The sequence below is a fragment of the Rutidosis leptorrhynchoides genome, chromosome 10 (genome assembly GCF_046630445.1).
Source record: "Rutidosis leptorrhynchoides isolate AG116_Rl617_1_P2 chromosome 10, CSIRO_AGI_Rlap_v1, whole genome shotgun sequence".
Classification (NCBI taxonomy): domain Eukaryota; kingdom Viridiplantae; phylum Streptophyta; class Magnoliopsida; order Asterales; family Asteraceae; genus Rutidosis; species Rutidosis leptorrhynchoides.
Window position 1 is genome coordinate 297,002,533 of NC_092342.1, and position 22,597 is coordinate 297,025,129.

At 35.7% G+C, this 22,597-nt stretch overlaps 1 protein-coding gene across 1 annotated transcript; it reads left to right on the forward strand.

Annotated features, from left to right (window-relative positions):
* The first annotated feature begins 21,444 nt into the window (after nucleotides 1-21,444).
* LOC139873397 (ethylene-responsive transcription factor ERF109-like) lies at nucleotides 21,445-22,390 on the forward strand. Its single transcript, XM_071861332.1, has one exon. It carries the CDS (start codon nucleotides 21,449-21,451, stop codon nucleotides 22,118-22,120), a length of 672 nt encoding a protein of 223 aa, XP_071717433.1. The 5' UTR covers nucleotides 21,445-21,448; the 3' UTR covers nucleotides 22,121-22,390.
* Nucleotides 22,391-22,597: the final 207 nt, after the last annotated feature.

The window sequence follows — 22,597 nt, forward strand, 5'->3', positions numbered from 1 at the left end:
CTAGTAGAGTTAGGGAGTTTTGATGTGATAATCGGTATGGACTGGTTGAAAGAAGTGAAAGCGGAGATCGTTTGTTACAAAAATGCAATTCGCATTATACGAGAAAAAGGAAAACCCTTAATGGTGTACGGAGAAAAGGGCAACACGAAGCTACATCTTATTAGTAATTTGAAGGCACAAAAACTAATAAGAAAAGGTTGCTATGCTGTTCTAGCACACGTCGAGAAAGTACAAACTGAAGAAAAGAGCATCAATGATGTTCCCATTGCAAAAGAATTTCCCGATGTATTTCCGAAAGAATTACCGGGATTACCCCCACAGCGATCCGTTGAATTTCAAATAGATCTTGTACCAGGAGCTGCACCAATAGCTCGTGCTCCTTACAGACTCGCACCCAGCGAGATGAAAGAACTGCAAAGCCAATTACAAGAACTTTTAGAGCGTGGTTTCATTCGACCAAGCACATCACCGTGGGGAGCTCCTGTTTTGTTTGTCAAGAAGAAAGATGGTACATTCAGGTTGTGTATCGACTACCGAGAGTTGAACAAACTTACCATCAAGAACCGCTACCCACTACCGAGAATCGACGACTTATTTGATCAACTACAAGGCTCGTCTGTTTATTCAAAGATTGACTTACGTTCCGGGTATCATCAAATGCGGGTGAAAGAAGATGATATTCCAAAGACTGCTTTCAGAACACGTTATGGTCATTACGAGTTTATGGTCATGCCGTTTGGTTTAACTAATGCACCAGCTGTGTTCATGGACCTTATGAACCGAGTGTGTGGACCATACCTTGACAAGTTTGTCATTGTTTTCATTGATGACATACTTATTTACTCAAAGAATGACCAAGAACACGGTGAACATTTGAGAAAGGTGTTAGAAGTATTGAGGAAGGAAGAATTGTACGCTAAGTTTTCAAAGTGTGCATTTTGGTTGGAAGAAGTTCAATTCCTCGGTCACATAGTGAACAAAGAAGGTATTAAGGTGGATCCGGCAAAGATAGAAACTGTTGAAAAGTGGGAAACCCCGAAAACTCCGAAACACATACGCCAGTTTTTAGGACTAGCTGGTTACTACAGAAGGTTCATCCAAGACTTTTCCAGAATAGCAAAACCCTTGACTGCATTAACGCATAAAGGGAAGAAATTTGAATGGAATGATGAACAAGAGAAAGCGTTTCAGTTATTGAAGAAAAAGCTAACTACGGCACCTATATTGTCATTGCCTGAAGGGAATGATGATTTTGTGATTTATTGTGACGCATCAAAGCAAGGTCTCGGTTGTGTATTAATGCAACGAACGAAGGTGATTGCTTATGCGTCTAGACAATTGAAGATTCACGAACAAAATTATACGACGCATGATTTGGAATTAGGCGCGGTTGTTTTTGCATTAAAGACTTGGAGGCACTACTTATATGGGGTCAAAAGTATTATATATACCGACCACAAAAGTCTTCAACACATATTTAATCAGAAACAACTGAATATGAGGCAGCGTAGGTGGATTGAATTATTGAATGATTACGACTTTGAGATTCGTTACCACCCGGGAAAGGCAAATGTGGTAGCCGATGCCTTGAGCAGGAAGGACAGAGAACCCATTCGAGTAAAATCTATGAATATAATGATTCATAATAACCTTACTACTCAAATAAAGGAGGCGCAACAAGGAGTTTTAAAAGAAGGAAATTTAAAGGATGAAATACCCAAAGGATCGGAGAAGCATCTTAATATTCGGGAAGACGGAACCCGGTATAGGGCTGAAAGGATTTGGGTACCAAGATTTGGAGATATGAGAGAAATGGTACTTAGAGAAGCTCATAAAACCAGATACTCAATACATCCTGGAACGGGGAAGATGTACAAGGATCTCAAGAAACATTTTTGGTGGCCGGGTATGAAAGCCGATGTTGCTAAATATGTAGGAGAATGTTTGACGTGTTCTAAGGTCAAAGCTGAGCATCAGAAACCATCAGGTCTACTTCAACAACCCGAAATCCCAGAATGGAAATGGGAAAACATTACCATGGATTTCATCACTAAATTGCCAAGGACTGCAAGTGGTTTTGATACTATTTGGGTAATAGTTGATCGTCTCACCAAATCAGCACACTTTCTGCCAATAAGAGAAGATGACAAGATGGAGAAGTTAGCACGACTGTATTTGAAGGAAGTCGTCTCCAGACATGGAATACCAATCTCTATTATCTCTGATAGGGATGGCAGATTTATTTCAAGATTCTGGCAGACATTACAGCAAGCATTAGGAACTCGTCTAGACATGAGTACTGCCTATCATCCACAAACTGATGGGCAGAGCGAAAGGACGATACAAACGCTTGAAGACATGCTACGAGCATGTGTTATTGATTTCGGAAACAGTTGGGATCGACATCTACCGTTAGCAGAATTTTCCTACAACAACAGCTACCATTCAAGCATTGAGATGGCGCCGTTTGAAGCACTTTACGGTAGAAAGTGCAGGTCTCCAATTTGTTGGAGTGAAGTGGGGGATAGACAGATTACGGGTCCGGAGATTATACAAGAAACTACCGAGAAGATCATCCAAATTCAACAACGGTTGAAAACCGCCCAAAGTCGACAAAAGAGCTACGCTGACATTAAAAGAAAAGATATAGAATTTGAAATTGGAGAGATGGTCATGCTTAAAGTTGCACCTTGGAAAGGCGTTGTTCGATTTGGTAAACGAGGGAAATTAAATCCAAGGTATATTGGACCATTCAAGATTATTGATCGTGTCGGACCAGTAGCTTACCGACTTGAGTTACCTCAACAACTCGCGGCTGTACATAACACTTTCCACGTCTCAAATTTGAAGAAATGTTTTGCTAAAGAAGATCTCACTATTCCGTTAGATGAAATCCAAATCAATGAAAAACTCCAATTCATCGAAGAACCCGTCGAAATAATGGATCGTGAGGTTAAAAGACTTAAGCAAAACAAGATACCAATTGTTAAGGTTCGATGGAATGCTCGTAGAGGACCCGAGTTCACCTGGGAGCGTGAAGATCAGATGAAGAAGAAATACCCGCATCTATTTCCAGAAGATTCGTCAACACCTTCAACAGCTTAAAATTTCGGGACGAAATTTATTTAACGGGTAGGTACTGTAGTGACCCGAACTTTTCCATGTTTATATATATTAATTGAGATTGATATTTACATGATTAAATGTTTCCAACATGTTAAGCAATCAAACTTGTTAAGACTTGATTAATTGAAATATGTTTCATATAGACAATTGACCACCCAAGTTGACCGGCGATTCACGAACGTTAAAACTCGTAAAAACGACTTGACGATATATATATGGATATACATATGGTTAACATGAGATTATGATAAGTAAGTATCTCCATAAGTATATTAACAATGAGTTATATACATATAAACAAGACTACTAACTTAAGGATTTCGAAACGAGACATATATGTAACGATTATCGTTGTAACGACATTTAAATGTATATATATCATATTAAGATATATTAATATATCATAATATCATGATAATATAATAATTTAACATCTCATTAGATATAATAAACAATGGGTTAACAACATTAATTGAGATCGTTAACTTAAAGGTTTCAAAACAACACTTACATGTAACGACTAACGATGACTTAACGACTCCGTTAAAATGTATATACATGTAGTGTATTTAGATGTATTAAAATACTTTTGGAAGACTTCAAGACATATATCAAAACACTCATACTTAACGAAAATGGTTACAGTTACTTTCCCATTCTTTTCTTTCATCAAGAATTCTAGTCGTATTCTTACCCGTATTATACACAGCTTCAAAACGTACTTACTATGGGTATATACCAATAGGAACTAGCATGGGATTCCACTCTTGATTATGTCATGTATGACTAATCAATTTTAACTTCTACCATGAGCTAGTCAACTAACTAGAACTCCTTTTAACCCCACTCACCACTCACCAATTAACACTCATCATTCACTCCATTTCACTTCCAAATCTCTTTCTAATTCTCTCTCAACACACCCACACTATTATGAACGTATTTTTCCAGTAGTTAATCATCATCTTCATCAAAAATCACTTCAAGAATCAAGCTATAATCATCATAAGAAGAACACTTCAAGAATACTTCAAAAATCCCTTCAAGTTTACTAATTTACTTCCAAGCTTTCTAATCCATTCCAAGTAATCATCTAAGATCAAGAAACCTTTGTTATATACAGTAGGTTATCTTTCTTATTCAAGGTAATATTCATATTCAAACTTTGATTCAATTTCTATAACTATAAACTATCGTAATTCGAGCAAAAATCTTACTTGAACTTGTTTTTGTGTCATGATCCTACTTCAAGAACTTTCAAGCCATCCAAGATCCTTTGAAGCTAGATCATTTCTTGTCACTTCCAGTAGGTTTACCTACTAAACTTGAGGTAGTAATGATGTTCATAACATCATTCGATTCATATATATAAAACTATCTTATTCGAAGGTTTAAACTCGTAATCACTAGAACATAGTTTAGTTAATTCTAAACTTGTTCGCAAACAAAAGTTAATCCTTCTAACTTGACTTTTAAAATTAACTAAACACATGTTCTATATCTATATGATATGCTAACTTAATGATTTAAAACCTGGAAACACGAAAAACACCGTAAAACCGGATTTACGCCGTCGTAGTAACACCGCGGGCTGTTTTGGGTTAGTTAATTAAAAACTATGATAAACTTTGATTTAAAAGTTGTTATTCTGAGAAAATGATTTTTATTATGAACATGAAACTATATCCAAAAATTATGGTTAAACTCAAAGTGGAAGTATATTTTCTAAAATGGTCATCTAGACGTCGTTCTTTCGACTGAAATGACTACCTTTACAAAAACGACTTGTAACTTATTTTTCCGACTATAAACCTATACTTTTTCTGTTTAGATTCATAAAATACAGTTCAATATGAAACCATAGCAATTTGATTCATTCAAAACGGATTTAAAATGAAGAAGTTATGGGTAAAACAAGATTGGATAATTTTTCTCATTTTAGCTACGTGAAAATTGGTAACAAATCTATTCCAACCATAACTTAATCAACTTGTATTGTATATTATGTAATCTTGAGATACCATAGACACGTATACAATGTTTCGACCTATCATGTCGACACATCTATATATATTTCGGAACAACCATAGACACTCTATATGTGAATGTTGGAGTTAGCTATACAGGGTTGAGGTTGATTCCAAAATATATATAGTTTGAGTTGTGATCAATACTGAGATACGTATACACTGGGTCGTGGATTGATTCAAGATAATATTTATTGATTTATTTCTGTACATCTAACTGTGGACAACTAGTTGTAGGTTACTAACGAGGACAGCTGACTTAATAAACTTAAAACATCAAAATATATTAAAAGTGTTGTAAATATATTTTGAACATACTTTAATATATATGTATATATTGTTATAGGTTCGTGAATCAACAGTGGCCAAGTCTTACTTCTCGACGAAGTAAAAATCTGTGAAAGTGAGTTATAGTCCCACTTTTAAAATCTAATATTTTTGGGATGAGAATACATGCAGGTTTTATAAATGATTTACAAAATAGACACAAGTACGTGAAACTACATTCTATGGTTGAATTATCGAAATCGAATATGCCCCTTTTTATTAAGTCTGGTAATCTAAGAATTAGGGAACAGACACCCTAATTGACGCGAATCCTAAAGATAGATCTATTGGGCTTAACAAACCCCATCCAAAGTACCGGATGCTTTAGTACTTCGAAATTTATATCATATCCGAAGGGTGTCCCGGAATGATGGGGATATTCTTATATATGCATCTTGTTAATGTCGGTTACCAGGTGTTCACCATATGAATGATTTTTATCTCTATGTATGGGATGTGTATTGAAATATGAAATCTTGTGGTCTATTATTATGATTTGATATATATAGGTTAAACCTATAACTCACCAACATTTTTGTTGACGTTTTAAGCATGTTTATTCTCAGGTGATTATTAAGAGCTTCCGCTGTAGCATACTTAAATAAGGACGAGATTTGGAGTCCATGCTTGTATGATATTGTGTAAAAACTGCATTCAAGAAACTTATTTTGTTGTAACATATTTGTATTGTAAACCATTATGTAATGGTCGTGTGTAAACAGGATATTTTAGATTATCATTATTTGATAATCTACGTAAAGCTTTTTAAACCTTTATTGATGAAATAAAGGTTATGGTTTGTTTTAAAATGAATGCAGTCTTTGAAAAACGTCTCATATAGAGGTCAAAACCTCGCAACGAAATCAATTAATATGGAACGTTTTTAATCAATAAGAACGGGACATTTCAGTAGTCAACTTTTTAAAACGTCTTTTTGCAAGGTTTGGAACACCGAAAGCTTTAATAAGTGATCGGGGTACTCATTTCTGTAATAATCAACTTGAGAAAGTTCTTAAAAGATATGGAGTAACTCATAAAATCTCCACCGCATATCATCCACAAACAAGTGGACAAGTTGAAAATACCAACCGAGCTTTAAAACGTATTCTAGAGAAAACCGTAGGATCAAATTCGAAGGAATGGTCCATTAAATTGGAGGATGCACTCTGGGCTTTTAGAACAGCCTACAAAACTCCAATTGGAACCACACCTTTTAGACTTGTTTATGGAAAAGCATGTCATCTTCCAGTAGAAATTGAACACAAAGCATTTTGGGCTTTGAAGACATGTAATCTTGATTTACATGAAGCCGGACGTCTACGATTAAGTCAACTAAACGAATTAGAAGAATTAAGACATGAAGCATACAAAAATTCGCTAATCTATAAAGAAAGAACGAAGAAATGGCATGATAAAAGAATCAGAAGTTCAAAAGAATTTAAAGAAGGAGACAGAGTTCTTCTTTTCAATTCACGATTCAAGCTATTTCCTGGAAAATTGAAATCAAGATGGTCTGGACCATTCATAGTCAAAAGAGTTTTCCCATACGGAACGATAGAATTAATAAATTCAAATGGGATTGAATTTAAAGTTAATGGTCACAGAGTTAAACATTACATACATGGTCCGATGGAAGTCGACAACGAAGTTAATCACAATTTCGACACCACAGCTAACTAAGTGTGGGGAGAATCAAGTCTTTAAAGGATAATATGTATTTCTGTTAGAGTTAGATTGTCTGTTTTCGTGTAGTTCTCGAAAATGGAACACGTATGGTCTTTCCCTAGCAGACCCTAAAGAACTAGTCTTCTCCCCCCATTCTGAATTTTTATTTTTTTTTAGGTTTTTACGAAATGAAGACTGCCTGTGAACTAAACCATGGTCTAATGCTACACGCTTTGATCACTAAACATAATAATGACATACTACCGAGTGAAATAGTATCAGTAATCAGAGAAAGAATGGACGGAGTTAGAAAAGAATCCAGATGCGAAGATAATAAGTTACAATTTGGTAAAGGAAAATCAAAATCCGCAGCGAAAAGAAGAGCACGACACCTAGAAAGATGTCACAAATGCGGAAAATGGTCACATGGAGGTAAATGTTCCAATAATCAAACCTATTCAAATACCGAATTTGTTACTTTATGCAGAGACGGACCGTTCATATGTTTAGAAGAAAAGACACTGAATGCTCGAGGTTACGCCTATGTAGCCATGGAAAACCAATTAAACCAACTATCTTATGAATGGAATAGATCATATAACTAAGAAATCTATTTCACAGGTATGTCTGTACAGTTTTTATTTTTATTTTTATTTTTAACCTTTTGATAATAAACGCTAATTTGTTCGCTAAAAAGTATTAAATTGGTATTGAATAAAATTAGGTTTGGCGACCGAAATTATTGATATCATTCAAAAATTTATTACATCACTGCGAAATTTAACGTTTATTCTTAAGGTATAAATATCTTTAATCAATCAACCCAAAATATTTCAAAAATTCGTCATGAGTTAAATTAGGTCTTGGAACCGAAATTACTTTACCGAAAAAGAGGGGCGCATATTTTTGATAATATTTGATTGATTAAAGTGGGATAAAAAGACAAAAAGATTTTTAATTTTATTTTTACCATGTTTTTAAAATTAAAATTTAAATCTTAAATTAATATTGTAAACTTTGTAAAAACAATATATTTAAAATTGTAAATATTTGAAAAATTAATATAAGTTTGATATGAATTTATAAATTTTTAAATTAAGTTTGGTGTGAATTTTTAATTTTTAAAATATGAATTTTTAATTTTATGCATTTCAAATTTTAAGTTTGGTGTGAATTTTTAATATTAATTTTGAATTTCAAATTTAAGTTGTGTGAATTTAAAAATAAAAATTTACTTTATCTCATTAAGTTAAGAATATGATTTTTAAAAATTCGTCGTAAGTTGAAGACTAGGTCTTTGAACCGAAATTGCTTTACCCGAGGGAGGGACGAGAACTTTTATTATCATTATTTTTAATCTTATTGATTTAAAGTATGCCAAAAAAAAATTAAAAAATCCAAAAATCTAAGCTTTTAAAACAATTGCTTGAAATTGACAAATTTTAAAATTTTGTCGAGGGACGGACTAGGGCATCGTCCCGAAACGACCTCGTCTTAAAAAGAAACAAAATTTTTAAAATTTTATTTAATTTATGTTTTAAAAGTTTAAGGTTTTATAGTTAAAAAAAAAAAAAAAAAAAAAAATATTAAATATCCAGAAAATACACCCCATGCGAGTCGCATGGGGATAGGCACAAAGTCATGCGACTCGCATGGCTACAAAAAAACTGGTCAGGATCATTTATCCAGCGAATCTGCTTCTTTCTCACAATACACACACATATACACGAACTTGCACCCAAATACTCTCAAAAATCCGCCATTTTTCACCAAATTTCTTGCAAAACTTCACAACTATCATGCCTAGATTCAGTAGTCTCAACCCCTTCAGGAGAACGGTAAAGATTTCACCCCTAATCTCTTTAAATTCGAATTTTTGTGTTCTTGAGCTAGAAATTTTATATTTTGATTTTGTTAATTTTTAGTGAAATTAGTGTTAAATTGATGTTATATTATGCATGTATATCCTAGATAGAAGCTATTTAACATGAATTGAAGCTAAAAACTTCAAATTTTTAAGAATCTAGGGTTTGTGTTCTTGAGCAATTTGGGGCTTTTTGATATAAACAGGTTATGGCCGATTTTTGTCATGAATTGTTGCTAAATTAAGTAGTGTAACATGTTTAGGTAGTTAATTGATCCAAACTTTGAGCCTAAACATGTTTTTGAGAATTAAAGTGGACTTTTTAAGTCTAAAAATTCATGAACTTGGATAATTTGATATAAAGGCTATTTGAAACTTGTTTCATTGCTAGTAGTGATTATTTTGGCATATTATTTGAGATAAATGCTTATGAACTTAATGTACATTTTTCGTATATGCTTATTTGACAAAGTGTAGACTTGACAAAAATATGAAAATGAGCACTAGTTTGATTTGAATGCCATGTAATAAGTGTTTAATTGCTATAATAATTATTGTTGACATGTTTAAGAGTTTAAATGTGATAAAACATTGTACACATTTCCGTATGAAAAAGTGTAGAATTGTTATTGTTAAGAAAATGTGTATAAAATGTGTTATGAATTGAACATGTCATCATAATTGTTTCAAATTATTATTTTGCTAACACTAATGCATATTTGGATGCACAAATTTTGTGTTTAATGTGTTTTGCAGAGAAATACAGATACGGACGGGGCATCATCGTCCAGACAACCAGAGCCCGAACCGGAAATGTTTCATGAACAAGAACAACATATGCAACAAGAAGAAGAAGAACATGAGGAGCAACATATTCCTTATCACGATCAAGATCAATTATTCGTGAATCAGTTTCGTCAATTCGCTCCACATCAAATGATTCTGAGCTTAGACATTAATGAAGATCAGTTACACCCAAATCTGAGATTTGATCGATGTTGGATAGAGTATCCAGATTATCAAAAGAACATGCACATTCTCTACTTTAAGGTTGTTGAAATGCCAAGGGCAATTGACTGGGTACCTTTGGAAACAGTTGACCTTGCCGAACCGATTCGGGAATTATTGGTGCAAAGGTATGGTAATTCTCAGTTTAACGATTGGATGCGCCTATTTTCCATTCGTAGAACCATATATAGGGAATGGTGTATAGAATTACTTAGTACTATTAAGTTAAACAGTGATGTTAGGAGGATAGATGATAGAAGCTTTATTAGATTTCTGTTAGGTGGACGCATGTACAGAATGTCCATGATAGATTTAGCCAGGGCCTTACAGATTTACACCCCTGCTGAACTTTTGAGCCCCGACTGTAATAGCCTGATTGCCCAAGGAGAAAGGATAGATAGGGAATTTGATATTAACGCCGTCTGGAGGCGTATGTCCCACTTTAATGAATTTCACGCCAGTGGAAATCATACATACTTAGATATAGATAGAGCTGAACTCCGGGTGATTCATAGATTCTTAGCAAACACAATTACACAAAGGGGTAAGAATAAGGAGAAATTGACCGTAAACGATTTGTTCTACCTCAAGTGTATTAGAGACCCGAGGAGTTTCGTTAACATTCCCTATTGTGTTGGTTATTATCTCGCTAATGTAGTTTCGGGGATGAAATCGGGGAGTATTATAGGTGGTGGTATTTTCATTACTCTCATTGGAGAGTATTTAGGTGTGGATAAGCACCAAGGGGGTCCAATGAACGAAATAGAGGACGAAGGTGAAACTATAAGTTCAAACCTTTATCACGGTGCAAGGGTATTATTGATGAGACGTGGTCGGGTATATCGATACGAGGGACCTCAGCGACAGGTAGAAAGAGGTTCGGATGACGAAATGGAAGAGGCGAACAACATTATAGGAGTTGTTCGGGAGACTGCTCTTGATTTAGGCGTTCGTATGGAGGATGAATACATGACGAACTATGATAGGCATATGCAGTACGAGGCATGGCAACGTCGGAATGACTACGAGCATTCCCGGCAACGAGAGCATGGCCGATGGGATTATCATCAGCGCCAAATTATAAGCCAGTTGCAGCCTGGCGAGATGTATTATCCAACCCGACCCGCATACTATCCCGCACATCAGCCAGAAATGAGACCGCCCTATGACATATATGATTATGACGCAGCATACCAGTTCACCTATCAACAGCCATGGAACCCTGATCCGAACATGAATTGGGATCCCTATCCTAATTATCCTCCTAACCCGCCTCCTGATGAGTAGAGATAAGTTGGTAATTTTTATTTTTATTTTAAACACTTAATATTTTATTACGTTTATGTAATGTTTGATATTCTTATTATTATTGTGTACTAATATTTTTCTTATAGTTTGAAAGTGGGATGCCAAAGTTCCATTTCAAATTACATGTATGATTATATTTGTATTGTATGTATTCTATTTTATGCACAAAACAGGGTAAAACAACGCGTTTTCAAAGACTGGCATTAAGTTCAGCAAAAGCAAGTAATTTTTGACGACAATGATGCAAAATATATGTGAAATAACAACAAGACGGAATGAACAAATGACGTGCACCATTTATCATTCAAACAATCAAACGACAATATGTTTGAAACTTTGGTAAAATTTAATCATTTTTCTGCGATAATCACCCTCAATAATTTAAATTATTTCTGATTTCTTGCAAATGAGGGCATTGCAAGATCTTAAGTGTGGGAAGGGGTTAAATTCTTTCGGATTTTAAAATTTTTTTTTTTTTTAAACACTTGGTTACCATTAAAAATACTAGTAAAGCAGTAGTTGTATTAGAATCTAGTGCTCTCTGATAAAAAAGAACAGCCCTAGTCTTATATACTGACTACCCAATTCTAGTAAAATTTTTCAAAATTTTCAATTAAATGAATTCAAAATCATGTTTATACATATTTATGAACGATAAAACTAGGTTTTAACACCGAAATTATTGTTACCTCGGAAAGGACATAAATTAAGAAACAAACTAAAATGTTAAAATTCATTTAAAATGGAATAGAGGACGATAAAAATATAAATAAAAGCCAAGTGTGGGAAAAGTTTGCCAAGTTATTCAAAACATATCACATATTTTTGTACAAACAATTGAAAATACTTTTGTTTTGAACAATAATCAAATGTTTTACCCGATGAAAGAAAAGAAGAGATGGATCTACACGATGAATCAATTCCATCATTAGAAGGAAGTAAAGTCTTCCGAAAAAGACACGCGCTTCTTGATTTAGGTCATGAAGTTGTCGTCCAGACCAGCTGTAGGTTGACGAAAAATCTAGAAAAGTCATCACTAAAATCAGCAGGAAATCCACGGACCTCAGCATTAAACAGGGTCGCCAAGTGGTCAGATTTATCCTAACCATGAGAAGGATTTATCTCGTACAATGGGGGGGGCACCATGCAAATTAGCTGGATAAGACTAATGAATCAGATCCCCAGAAAGGATAATCTCCTTAAAGATTAAAAATCAGCTTTTAAGACTGATATTACTCAATCCTTGAGATTGACCTTAAAGATTGAGAATTCAAACTCATGGAATTCAATGATATCTAAACTCGAGCTTGAACGAGAAAATATTTTGATCAAAATTACAAACCAATTTGTTTTCTGAAAATCCATTTTCAATACGTTCATTACCATTGAACGTAAAATCCTAGGAATTCACCTGGAATTCATTAGGTCACCTGAACCAAATCGGGTGTCAACCGTAAGAACGGTGGTTGCATAGCATGGTCGAAGACAGGACCTTGTGCCAGACCGAAAAATTATAGGATGATCTTTACTATTGCTCCTACCAAGGATAGTTCTAGCATCCGACACGTTAAAAAAAAAGACCATAATCATCTGCATGTCACTGGACATTGCCTTAACAGTTTCTTGTTCATCGCTTTCCTTTACAACCGGACGGTAGTTTACCGAAAGGTAATATACGGAACAAGTAAACTGGATGTGTGCTTTCCGATACAGGGATAGCAGTGGATTACACGAGCCTAAAAGTTTTAGCCAAAATATTGATCCACAGATATATTTTGCAACACCGATGATGGATCAAATCAGAAAACTTGTCTAGGGTAAAATCTAGCTTGAATTTTCAAAAGATCAAATGTTTTCATAAAGATCCAATTTCCTTAAGGATCTAAATTTTTATAGTCATGTGGGACTGTAAACCGCCTTTCAAATGTGCACTTTGCTTTGGAAACCGAAAGTAAATCGGCTATTTGATTGCCAGTGTCGTTGACCTAAACCCGAGGCAACCATAAAAAGACACACCCACCTTTAACCACATCGTTACTATCATTGTTTATACCGCCGTATTGAAGTCACTAATGTACAAAGTGTGAAGAATAAAGAAGTGACTCAAGTGTTTCAAGACTATATTGCTTGAGGACAAGCAACGCTTAAGTGTGGGAATATTGATAAGGCTAAAAATGAACACATATTTTCACAGCATTATTCCCCAAGAAAGACAAAATTTTAGTTGATATTGTTCGATTTACAAGCACTATTCGTTTAAATATTAAAAAGTGAAGATAAAAGGCAGATTCGACAAATTGAAGATGGAAAGGTCCAAAAAGCTAAAAAGTATAAGATTCAATCAAAAAGGTTCAAATTATTGATGAGGAACGTCTCAAAATAACAAGAGTACAAGTTACAAGACGCAAAGTACACGATATAAAATAGTACGCGAGGACGTCCGAAAATCCGGAACCGGGACCTGAGCCAAGAAGAAACGCCCGACGCAACGGACCAAAAATATCTAGTCTACTATGCACAAGAATATAATATAATATATATATAATTATATATAATTATATATTATATATTATTATTATATTACGTCGGCAAGAAGAAAACAAAGCAATTTGGCTGGATCCAGGGTGGCCATGCGACTCGCATGGCCAGAGGCACAAAATCCATGCGAGTCGCATGGAGTGAAAATGCTGGTCAGGTCCTATATAAAGCCAGTTTTCTGCCGAGTTTTACACACAGAAAATATATCTCTCTCTCATATATACGATATATATATATATATATAATTTATATTTTAATTTTAATTTTAATTTTAATTCTAATAATAAGGGTATGTTAGCGAATGTTGTAAGGGTATAAGTCGAAATTCTGTCCGTGTAACGCTACGCTATTTTTAATCATTGTAAGTTATGTTCAACCTTTTTAAATTAATGTCTCGTAGCTAAGTTATTATTATGCTTATTTAAAACGAAGTAATCATGATGTTGGGCTAATTACTAAAATTGGGTAATTGGGCTTTGTACCATAATTGGGGTTTGGACAAAAGAACGACACTTGTGGAAATTAGACTATGGGCTATTAATGGGCTTTATATTTGTTTAATTAAATGAAAGTTTGTTAATGTTAATATAAAGATTTACAATTGGGCGTCCCTATAAATTACCATATACACTCGATCGGACACGATGGGCGGGGTATTTATATGTACGAATAATCGTTCATTTAACCGGACACGGGAATGGATTAATAGCCACTAGAATAATTAAAACAGGGGTGAAATTACATTCAAGGGTAATTGGTGTAATTGTTAACAAAGTAGTAAAACCTTGGTTTACACGCAGTCGATAACCTGGTGTATTCATTAAACAAAGTATTAAAACCTTGTTACAATTCGAATCCCCAATTAATTGGAATATTTAACTTCGGGTATAATAATAATTTGACAAGGACACTTGCAATTTATATTTATGACTGATGGACTGTTATGGACAAAAACCAGACGGACATATTAAATAATCCAGGACAAAGGACAATTAACCCATGGGCATAAAACTAAAATCAACACGTCAAACATCATGATTACGGAAGTTTAAATAAGCATAATTCTTTTATTTCATATTTAATTTCCTTTATTTTATATTTAATTGCACTTCTAATTATCGCACTTTTATTTATTGTTATTTAATCGCACTTTTAATTATCGTACTTTTTAATTATCGCAATTTTATTTTATCGCATTTTTATTATTCGCAATTTCATTATCGTTATTTACTTTACGCTTTAATTTAAGTCTTGTATTTATTTTATATTTTACATTAGGTTTTAACTGCGACTAAAGTTTTAAAATCGACAAACCGGTCATTAAACGGTAAAAACCCCCCTTTATAATAATAATATTACTATTTTTATAAAAGTAAACTAATATAGCGTTGAGCTTTGTTTAAAGATTTCCCTGTGGAACGAACCGGACTTACTAAAAACTACACTACTGTACGATTAGGTACACTGCCTATAAGTGTTGTAGCAAGGTTTAAGTATATCCATTCTATAAATAAATAAATATCTTGTGTAAAATTGTATCGTATTTAATAGTTTTTCCTAGTAAAATATAAACTATTTTATATACACCTCGCATAACATCAGCAGGAAATGGCCCCACAATGTCAATGGCCCATTTACTAAACGGCCATGGCGAATTAACAGGGATCATATCATGCCGCGGCATTCGATTCTGCGGAGCATGCCTTTGGCAACTTTTACAGCGTTTAACAATTTTTGCCACATCGCGGTATAGGGACGGCCAAAAGTATCCCATCCGCATAATTTTCGCAACAATAGTCTTGTATCCTGAATGTAGCGCACAAGTACCATTATGCACTTCTTCAACAAGCATTTCCGCCTCAATTGGTCCAACACACCGCATCATCGGTCCGCAGTACGATTTGCGATATAAGACATCATCTTGTATGAGATACATCGGCGTTCGCTATCGCACTAAACGAGCTTCGCGACTATCCTCTGGCAAAATATCATTGCGAATATATTGCAGGATTGGTTCCATCCAATTTGGCTGCGCCTCTGTAACAGATGCTACCATTAAATCACTATCAATTGACTTACTTGGCAATTCCTCAACCCATACTTGTTTTTGAAAATGCGAAAATGTTAGAGCGGCTAATTTGCTCAAAGCATCTGCCTTTTTGTTTTGACTTCTAGGCACTTGCGCGAGTTCAAAGTATTCGAACCTCGCAGTAGTTTCTTTTAGCAGTTGCAAGTACTTCTGCATAGAAGGATCATGCGCTTCAAAAGATCCGCTAAACTGATTCGCTACCAGTTGCGAATCTGTAAATGCATGCAACTTAACAATATTCATTTTTTGCGCGATATTTAAGCCTACAAGCAATGCTTCATATTCTGCCTCATTGTTTGTCACATCAAAATTAAACCGCAGTGCGTAAGTGTGCTCTTCGCCGTTAGAACTTACCAAAACTAAACCCGCACCTGCACCTTCCGCACAAGAAGCACCATCAGTATATAACTCCCAAGTTTCATTAACTGCTGGTTTTAGCGCGGTTCGCTCATTAATTACTTCCAACTCTCCAGACAGCTCTGCGAGATAATCTGCCATAACTTGACCTTTTTCCGCACTTTGCGGAAAGTAGGATATTTGATAGGCACCCAACTCCACTGCCCATAATGCGAGTCTGCCGGAAATCTCCGGTTTTGTTAAGACTTGCCTGATTGGCAGATTGGTTAGCACATGCACTGGATGCCCCTGAAAATATCTACGTAGCCTTCGCGTTGTTAAAATGAGCGCATATACAAACTTTTCGATCGGCGCATAGTTTATTTCGCTTCCCGTAAGAGCTTTGCTAACAAAATACACTGGCTTTTGTATTTTGTTTCTTTCCGCTATCAAGACTGAGCCAAACGCTTCATTTGCAACTGAAATATATAGATAGAGAATTTCGCCATGAATTGGCGCTGTTAGTGTAGGCAAAGTTTTCAACAGGTTTTTCATCTCTTGAAACGCAAAATCTGCTTCAGCGGTCCAAACAAAATTCTTCTGCTTCAAGCAAGCTTTTAAAGTTTTGAAAAATGGCAATTGTCGCTCAGCAGCTTTAGACAATAAACGCGTTAGGGCGGCCAATTTTCCTGTTAAACATTGCACTTCCTTAACCGTCTTTGGCGCGGTCATATTTTCGATAGCCGCGATCTTTTTTGGATTAGCTTGAATACCTTGTTCCGTAATAAGATATCCTAAAAACTTTCCTTCAGTTTCGCCGAAACTGCATTTCAGCGGATTGAGCTTCATGTTTATCTCACGCATTTTATTAAATGTTTCGCGCATATCTTCAACGATTCGCTCCTGCGTTGTACTTTTGATGACTAAATCATCGACATAGGCCTCAAGATTACGCCCTATTTGCTTATTAAATGCGGTGTCAATCAAGCGCTGATATGTCGCACCCGCATTGATTAGTCCAAAAGGCATCATTATATAACAATATATGCCTTTGCCTGTATGAAACGCGGTTTTATCTGCGTCCTCTTGCGCCATAGGGATTTGATGATAACCTCTTGCCGCATCCAGAAAACATTTATATGGAAATACATGCAAAGATTCCACCTTTAAATCAATTTCTGGCAGCGGATAATTATCTTTGGTGCACGCTTTATTCAGATCTTTGTAGTCAATACACATTCGCCAGGAATTATCTGGTTTTTTCACCAATACTGGATTCGCGATCCATGACTGATATTGTACTTCGCGCAAAATTCCAGCTCGGACTAATTTTGTGACTTCTTCGCACAACCATTTGACGCGATCTGGGGCCATACCCCTTCGCTTTTGCACTACTGGTTTTAGAGCTGGATTTACATTTAGCTTGTGTTCCGCAATGTGACGCGGAAAACCGGTCATATCGTTTTCGCACCAGGCAAAAACATCCATATATTCATCAAGTAATTGCACAATTTTCTTTCGAGTATCCGCACTAAGATTGCGACCTACTTTGATTTTCTGTTCTGGATATGCAGGATTAACTATTTCCATGCTATCCTCCTTATCCGCAGTATCCTCAGGTTTCTGACCTGCGATTTTTACATTGACAGCCGCGCAAATAGGCACTATGCTCGCTGAACATATTGCGACGATTCCTTTATATGTTGGAAATTTAATCATGCCATGAATTGTGGACGGTACAATTCCAAATTTGCTTATAGCGGTCCTTCCTAGCAACATGTTATAGCGAGAAGAAGCTCGCATAACATAGAAATCTAGCCGTGCTTGTCGCGCTAAAGCATTATTATTTACATCGGCTAGCTCGATGTTCAGCGACAAGACACCGATTGGTAGCGAAAATTCTCCTGCAAAACCGGTTAGCGAAACCGCAGTCGTTTGCAGATTTGCTTTAATATCCTCTGGCAACTGAGCGAAACATTGTTCGTAAATAATATCAACGCTACTACCATTATCAACATGAACTTTCATCACTGTGATATTAGCGTCCGCAATTTTACACGATACTATTATCGGCATTTCAGAAAAATCGTCGCTCTGCATTGTTGGAAAGCTAATTGGCGCTGATTGCCAATTATGATACATTTTGGCAGATTTTCGCTTCTTTCCTCTTTTTTGGACATTCATCCGCATAGTGGCCATGTTATCACTATTATCGCCAATGTTATTCATTATTTACTGCCAATTTGAAAACACGCACCTGCAAATCATCACAACAAAAACACGATTGAAATTAAACCGCCTAATTAATTGTTTAACAGCGTAAAACAAAAATTTTCAGTTTAATTCGTAAAACGTGTCCCACGGATGGCGCCAATTGATCGATCCTTAATTAATGATGTTGCTTAATTACGGATTGAGTGCAATAAGATTATAATGGAGGATGGGATGTTCGATGATTATTTTAGGCCCCGATGATCGTTTTTCACTTTAACTATCAAGTGATCAACCACCCCGACCCGGTCTTCGTTATCGATTAGCATGATTCACCTTAACTCAATGTAAGAAGTCCTTGGGCAAAGTCACAAGTGAAATCTACAAAGGCTTAGGCAAATGGCAGAGAATCAACAACCTCTAAATGAGAGGCCAAGCTCTCTATTTATAGGTTTCGAGATATCCGCGATCCGCGAGTACCTTAACTATCCGCGAAAACTCAGCGGATTAAACCGCAGTCTTTATATCAATGCGAAAACATGACCGCTGTGCTTATTTTCAGCGAATATTGCATAGCTTTGCCTTATAATTCGCGCAGTTCAGCCTTTGGCCTTTAGCCAATAAAATATACATATACAATGCTATGTATATGATCACCCTCCTTCCTCCATCTTCAACCGATAAAGATCACGCTTCAAGTTCAGCTTTGTGGTCATATTCTTCCCGAGATATAACTTCTCGAGGGCCACCCACAACCCCGTCGCGGTTGTCTCGCCACTAACATTATTAATGATCTTATCACTGATGGAAAGGCGAATGGTACTGACACATCTTTCCTCGATGTCATTCCAATCGTCATCCGTCATCTTTTCTGGCTTTCCGTCCTTTTTACCCTTCAACGGCTTTGCCAAGCCCTGTTGAACCAGGAAATCCTTCACCCTTGCTTGCCACAAGGTGAAATTCCCGGTTCCATCAAATGACTCCACCTTAAACTGCATACCGCTATTTCCCGCCATCTTAAACCAAAAAATATCCGATAAACCTGGATACGCTCTGATACCACTTGTTATGACAATTTGCCCAACGCATCCACACTAGCGGAAGCGGGGATATAATTTGTTTGAGACAAATTTGCGAGAAATAATAGAAAGCAAAATAAAGTAACTGATAACACGACGATTTAACGTGGTTCGGCAAAACCCTGCCTACGTCCACCCCAAGAGTTCCCTTTATTCTTATAATATAAAAGAACCTGATACAAGAAAAAAGTACACTATGAGTTAAACCCAAACTCAAGCCCCTTAGATTTTAGTATAAAATCTAAGTTTCCCGTACACTCTTTTACAATCCTTACAAGAATAAACTCTCGACCTCACAAATAAACACACTCCGTTGATAAACCTATCAACTATGTTTTTCTTTCTCTTTGTGATGATCTCTTCTTTTTGCATGATCACCTATTTATAGATGAAGGCATACATGCATACACTTCATTTGGACATTTCTAGCCACTTGTTGCTTTCCTTCTTTGACTTGTAGGAAACAAAACCAAACTTTGCTACAATAACAACCAACTTGACATGTGATTAGAAAGAAGAGAATTTTAACCTTCTTTCTTTAAACATACTAAAGCCACATTTCTTGAATCCATACACATGCAAAAGACAATTTGTATTTGTCTACTAAATGTGAGTCACAAGTTGTTAGCTAGCAAATGTGGACTAATGTCCAACAAAAATGCTATGCAAAATTACGCAATATAAAAAACACTCACTTATAGTTTTAACTAGAAAAAATTTGACCGCGCGTTGCTGCGGTTGTATTCGGCGCGCGGTCGAATTTGGATATACCTTGTTTGGTACCTAATATATCTAATAGATTAGGTTGTTTGTTGGACGTGTATGTATATGTATGTAATTTAGCCCGAAATATTTAATTTTTTTAACGATATCCGTTTCGCGTATAGTTAGTCACGTTGTGTTCGTAAAATTTATTCGAGTTGAAAGGTGGTCTCGGAAAAATTTAACTCGCACTGAGCGTGAATATAGGGCCCGTTATTTAGTGTTTTTTTAACGATGTCCGTTTTGCATATAGTTTGTCCCGTTGGGTTCGTGAGATTTTTTCGAGTTGAACGGTGGCTTTGAAAAAATTTAACTCGCACCGAGTGAGAAGATGGGGCCCGTTATAAATTTGGGTGGAGTAAGTTTTTTTAATTTTAATAAAATTATATATTTATATTTTTTACCCCTGAGAAAGTGTAAAGTTGAGGGGGTGATGTGTAAATTGTGCGAAAGTTGGGGGGCTCTTTGTAGTGTGGGCGCAAACTCAAAACGACATCGCGTTAGAGCTGAAGCGACCAAAACCTTCATGACATTTAGCATGCAGGGGTAATAATATTTTATTAAAATTAAATTGTATATATTTTTGTAATTGTACCGTCAATCTAAAATTGTTTCATTTCTGTCGACCAAAGAAACAGGTATGAACGCAAGTATTATATTTTTGTGGTTAAAAACTAAAGATATTATTTATAGTGTCGATTATAATTATTATATATTGTTTCTGTATTGGGAACTAGGAAGTACGAAGGTTGGTAGCTTCCTTCAGGTGTTTGACTAGTCAAAGTGACAATTCATTTCATCAAAGCAAAACTCACCTTCTAGAAACATTGCTTACGTGGCTACTCTAAACAGTGACACCGAGTACCTTCAAACCGGCACAAAAATCTTACGTTTGACATGACGTCACAACAATATCCAAAAAAATATACTGTATCACCCATATACCTCCACGTGCGCACTACAGTCGTACCTATTTTAGCCGATACAAAAAAAGGATAATTCAACCCCGTGTGTGAACAGCGTCTAGCTGGCATCCACGTAAGCACACAACTCGTATAAATAGTTTGACCTTTCTCATTTTTTCTTCATACAATTCAAAACAAATTCAATGGAGAGATTGACCAACAAACTTAACGACCAAGCAACTACCCAACATCAGCAACCGCCTCGACGAATTACCATCGACGAAGAAAACTCGATCATCGTTACGACACTATTAAACGTCATTATGGGACGAACCGATTCTCATGCTTCTTGGTCCTTTTCAGTTCCTGCTCCAGCTCCAGCTCCCGCTCCCGCTCCCGCTCCCGCTCCAGTTATTGAAACATGTTTGGTTTGTGGAATAAATGGTTGTTTGGGATGTAATTTCTTCACTGATGATGTCATAAATGGATCAGGTGGACCGATTAAGAGAACGAAAAAGAATTACAGAGGAGTGAGACAACGGCCGTGGGGGAAGTGGGCAGCGGAGATTCGGGACCCACGTAAAGCAGCTCGAGTATGGTTAGGTACTTTTGAGACGGCAGAAGCAGCTGCCCGAGCTTATGATCGGGCAGCAATAGAGTTTAGGGGAGTTAGAGCGAGACTTAATTTTCCTCCAACTGATTACACGGATGCATTTTCTTCATTACCTGAAAATGTACAACGAGTGCAACCGTTATCTAGAAGAAAACAGAAAACGAGTGAAGTTGTTGAAACTGAGAAGAAACTTGTAACGGAAAACGAGAATTTTGAAGGGAATGAGGATTGGATGAAAACGATGACGGAGTTTGATAATTGAATTGAATAATCGGTTGGCGATAAACAATAGCACACGTAGCAATCACACAAGCCAAATGCCAGTCGTATAAGTATGTAGTACGAATAGAATTTTCTAAACTACTAGAATTATTTTAGGAAGCTTGCAAAGTATTTTTTGTGCGAGTTATGTGACGATTCAGTCATTCATTCATTGATACATCAATTGTTTTTTGTTGATTATTTTTCAATAGACATAGAAATAGAAATTATAGAATTGGTTTTAGCCTATGAGCCTTGAATACACAAAATTTTGGACTAATTATAGCGTGTTAGTTTTTTTTTTATTATTATGACAAAAATAACGAAAATCATAAAACAAACAAGAATACAAAACTATACGATACGACAACTCAACAAGTTACATAATACTCCATGTTATGTAATTTAAAAATAATCTAAATTTTTGTTAATTTAATAACTTTATAAAAATATTTGTTACATCTTACCAATCTTCATT

Bases quoted from the DNA above. Each gene is read 5' to 3' on its own strand.
- LOC139873397 (XM_071861332.1), top strand. From the start codon at position 21,449: ATGGAGAGATTGACCAACAAACTTAACGACCAAGCAACTACCCAACAT.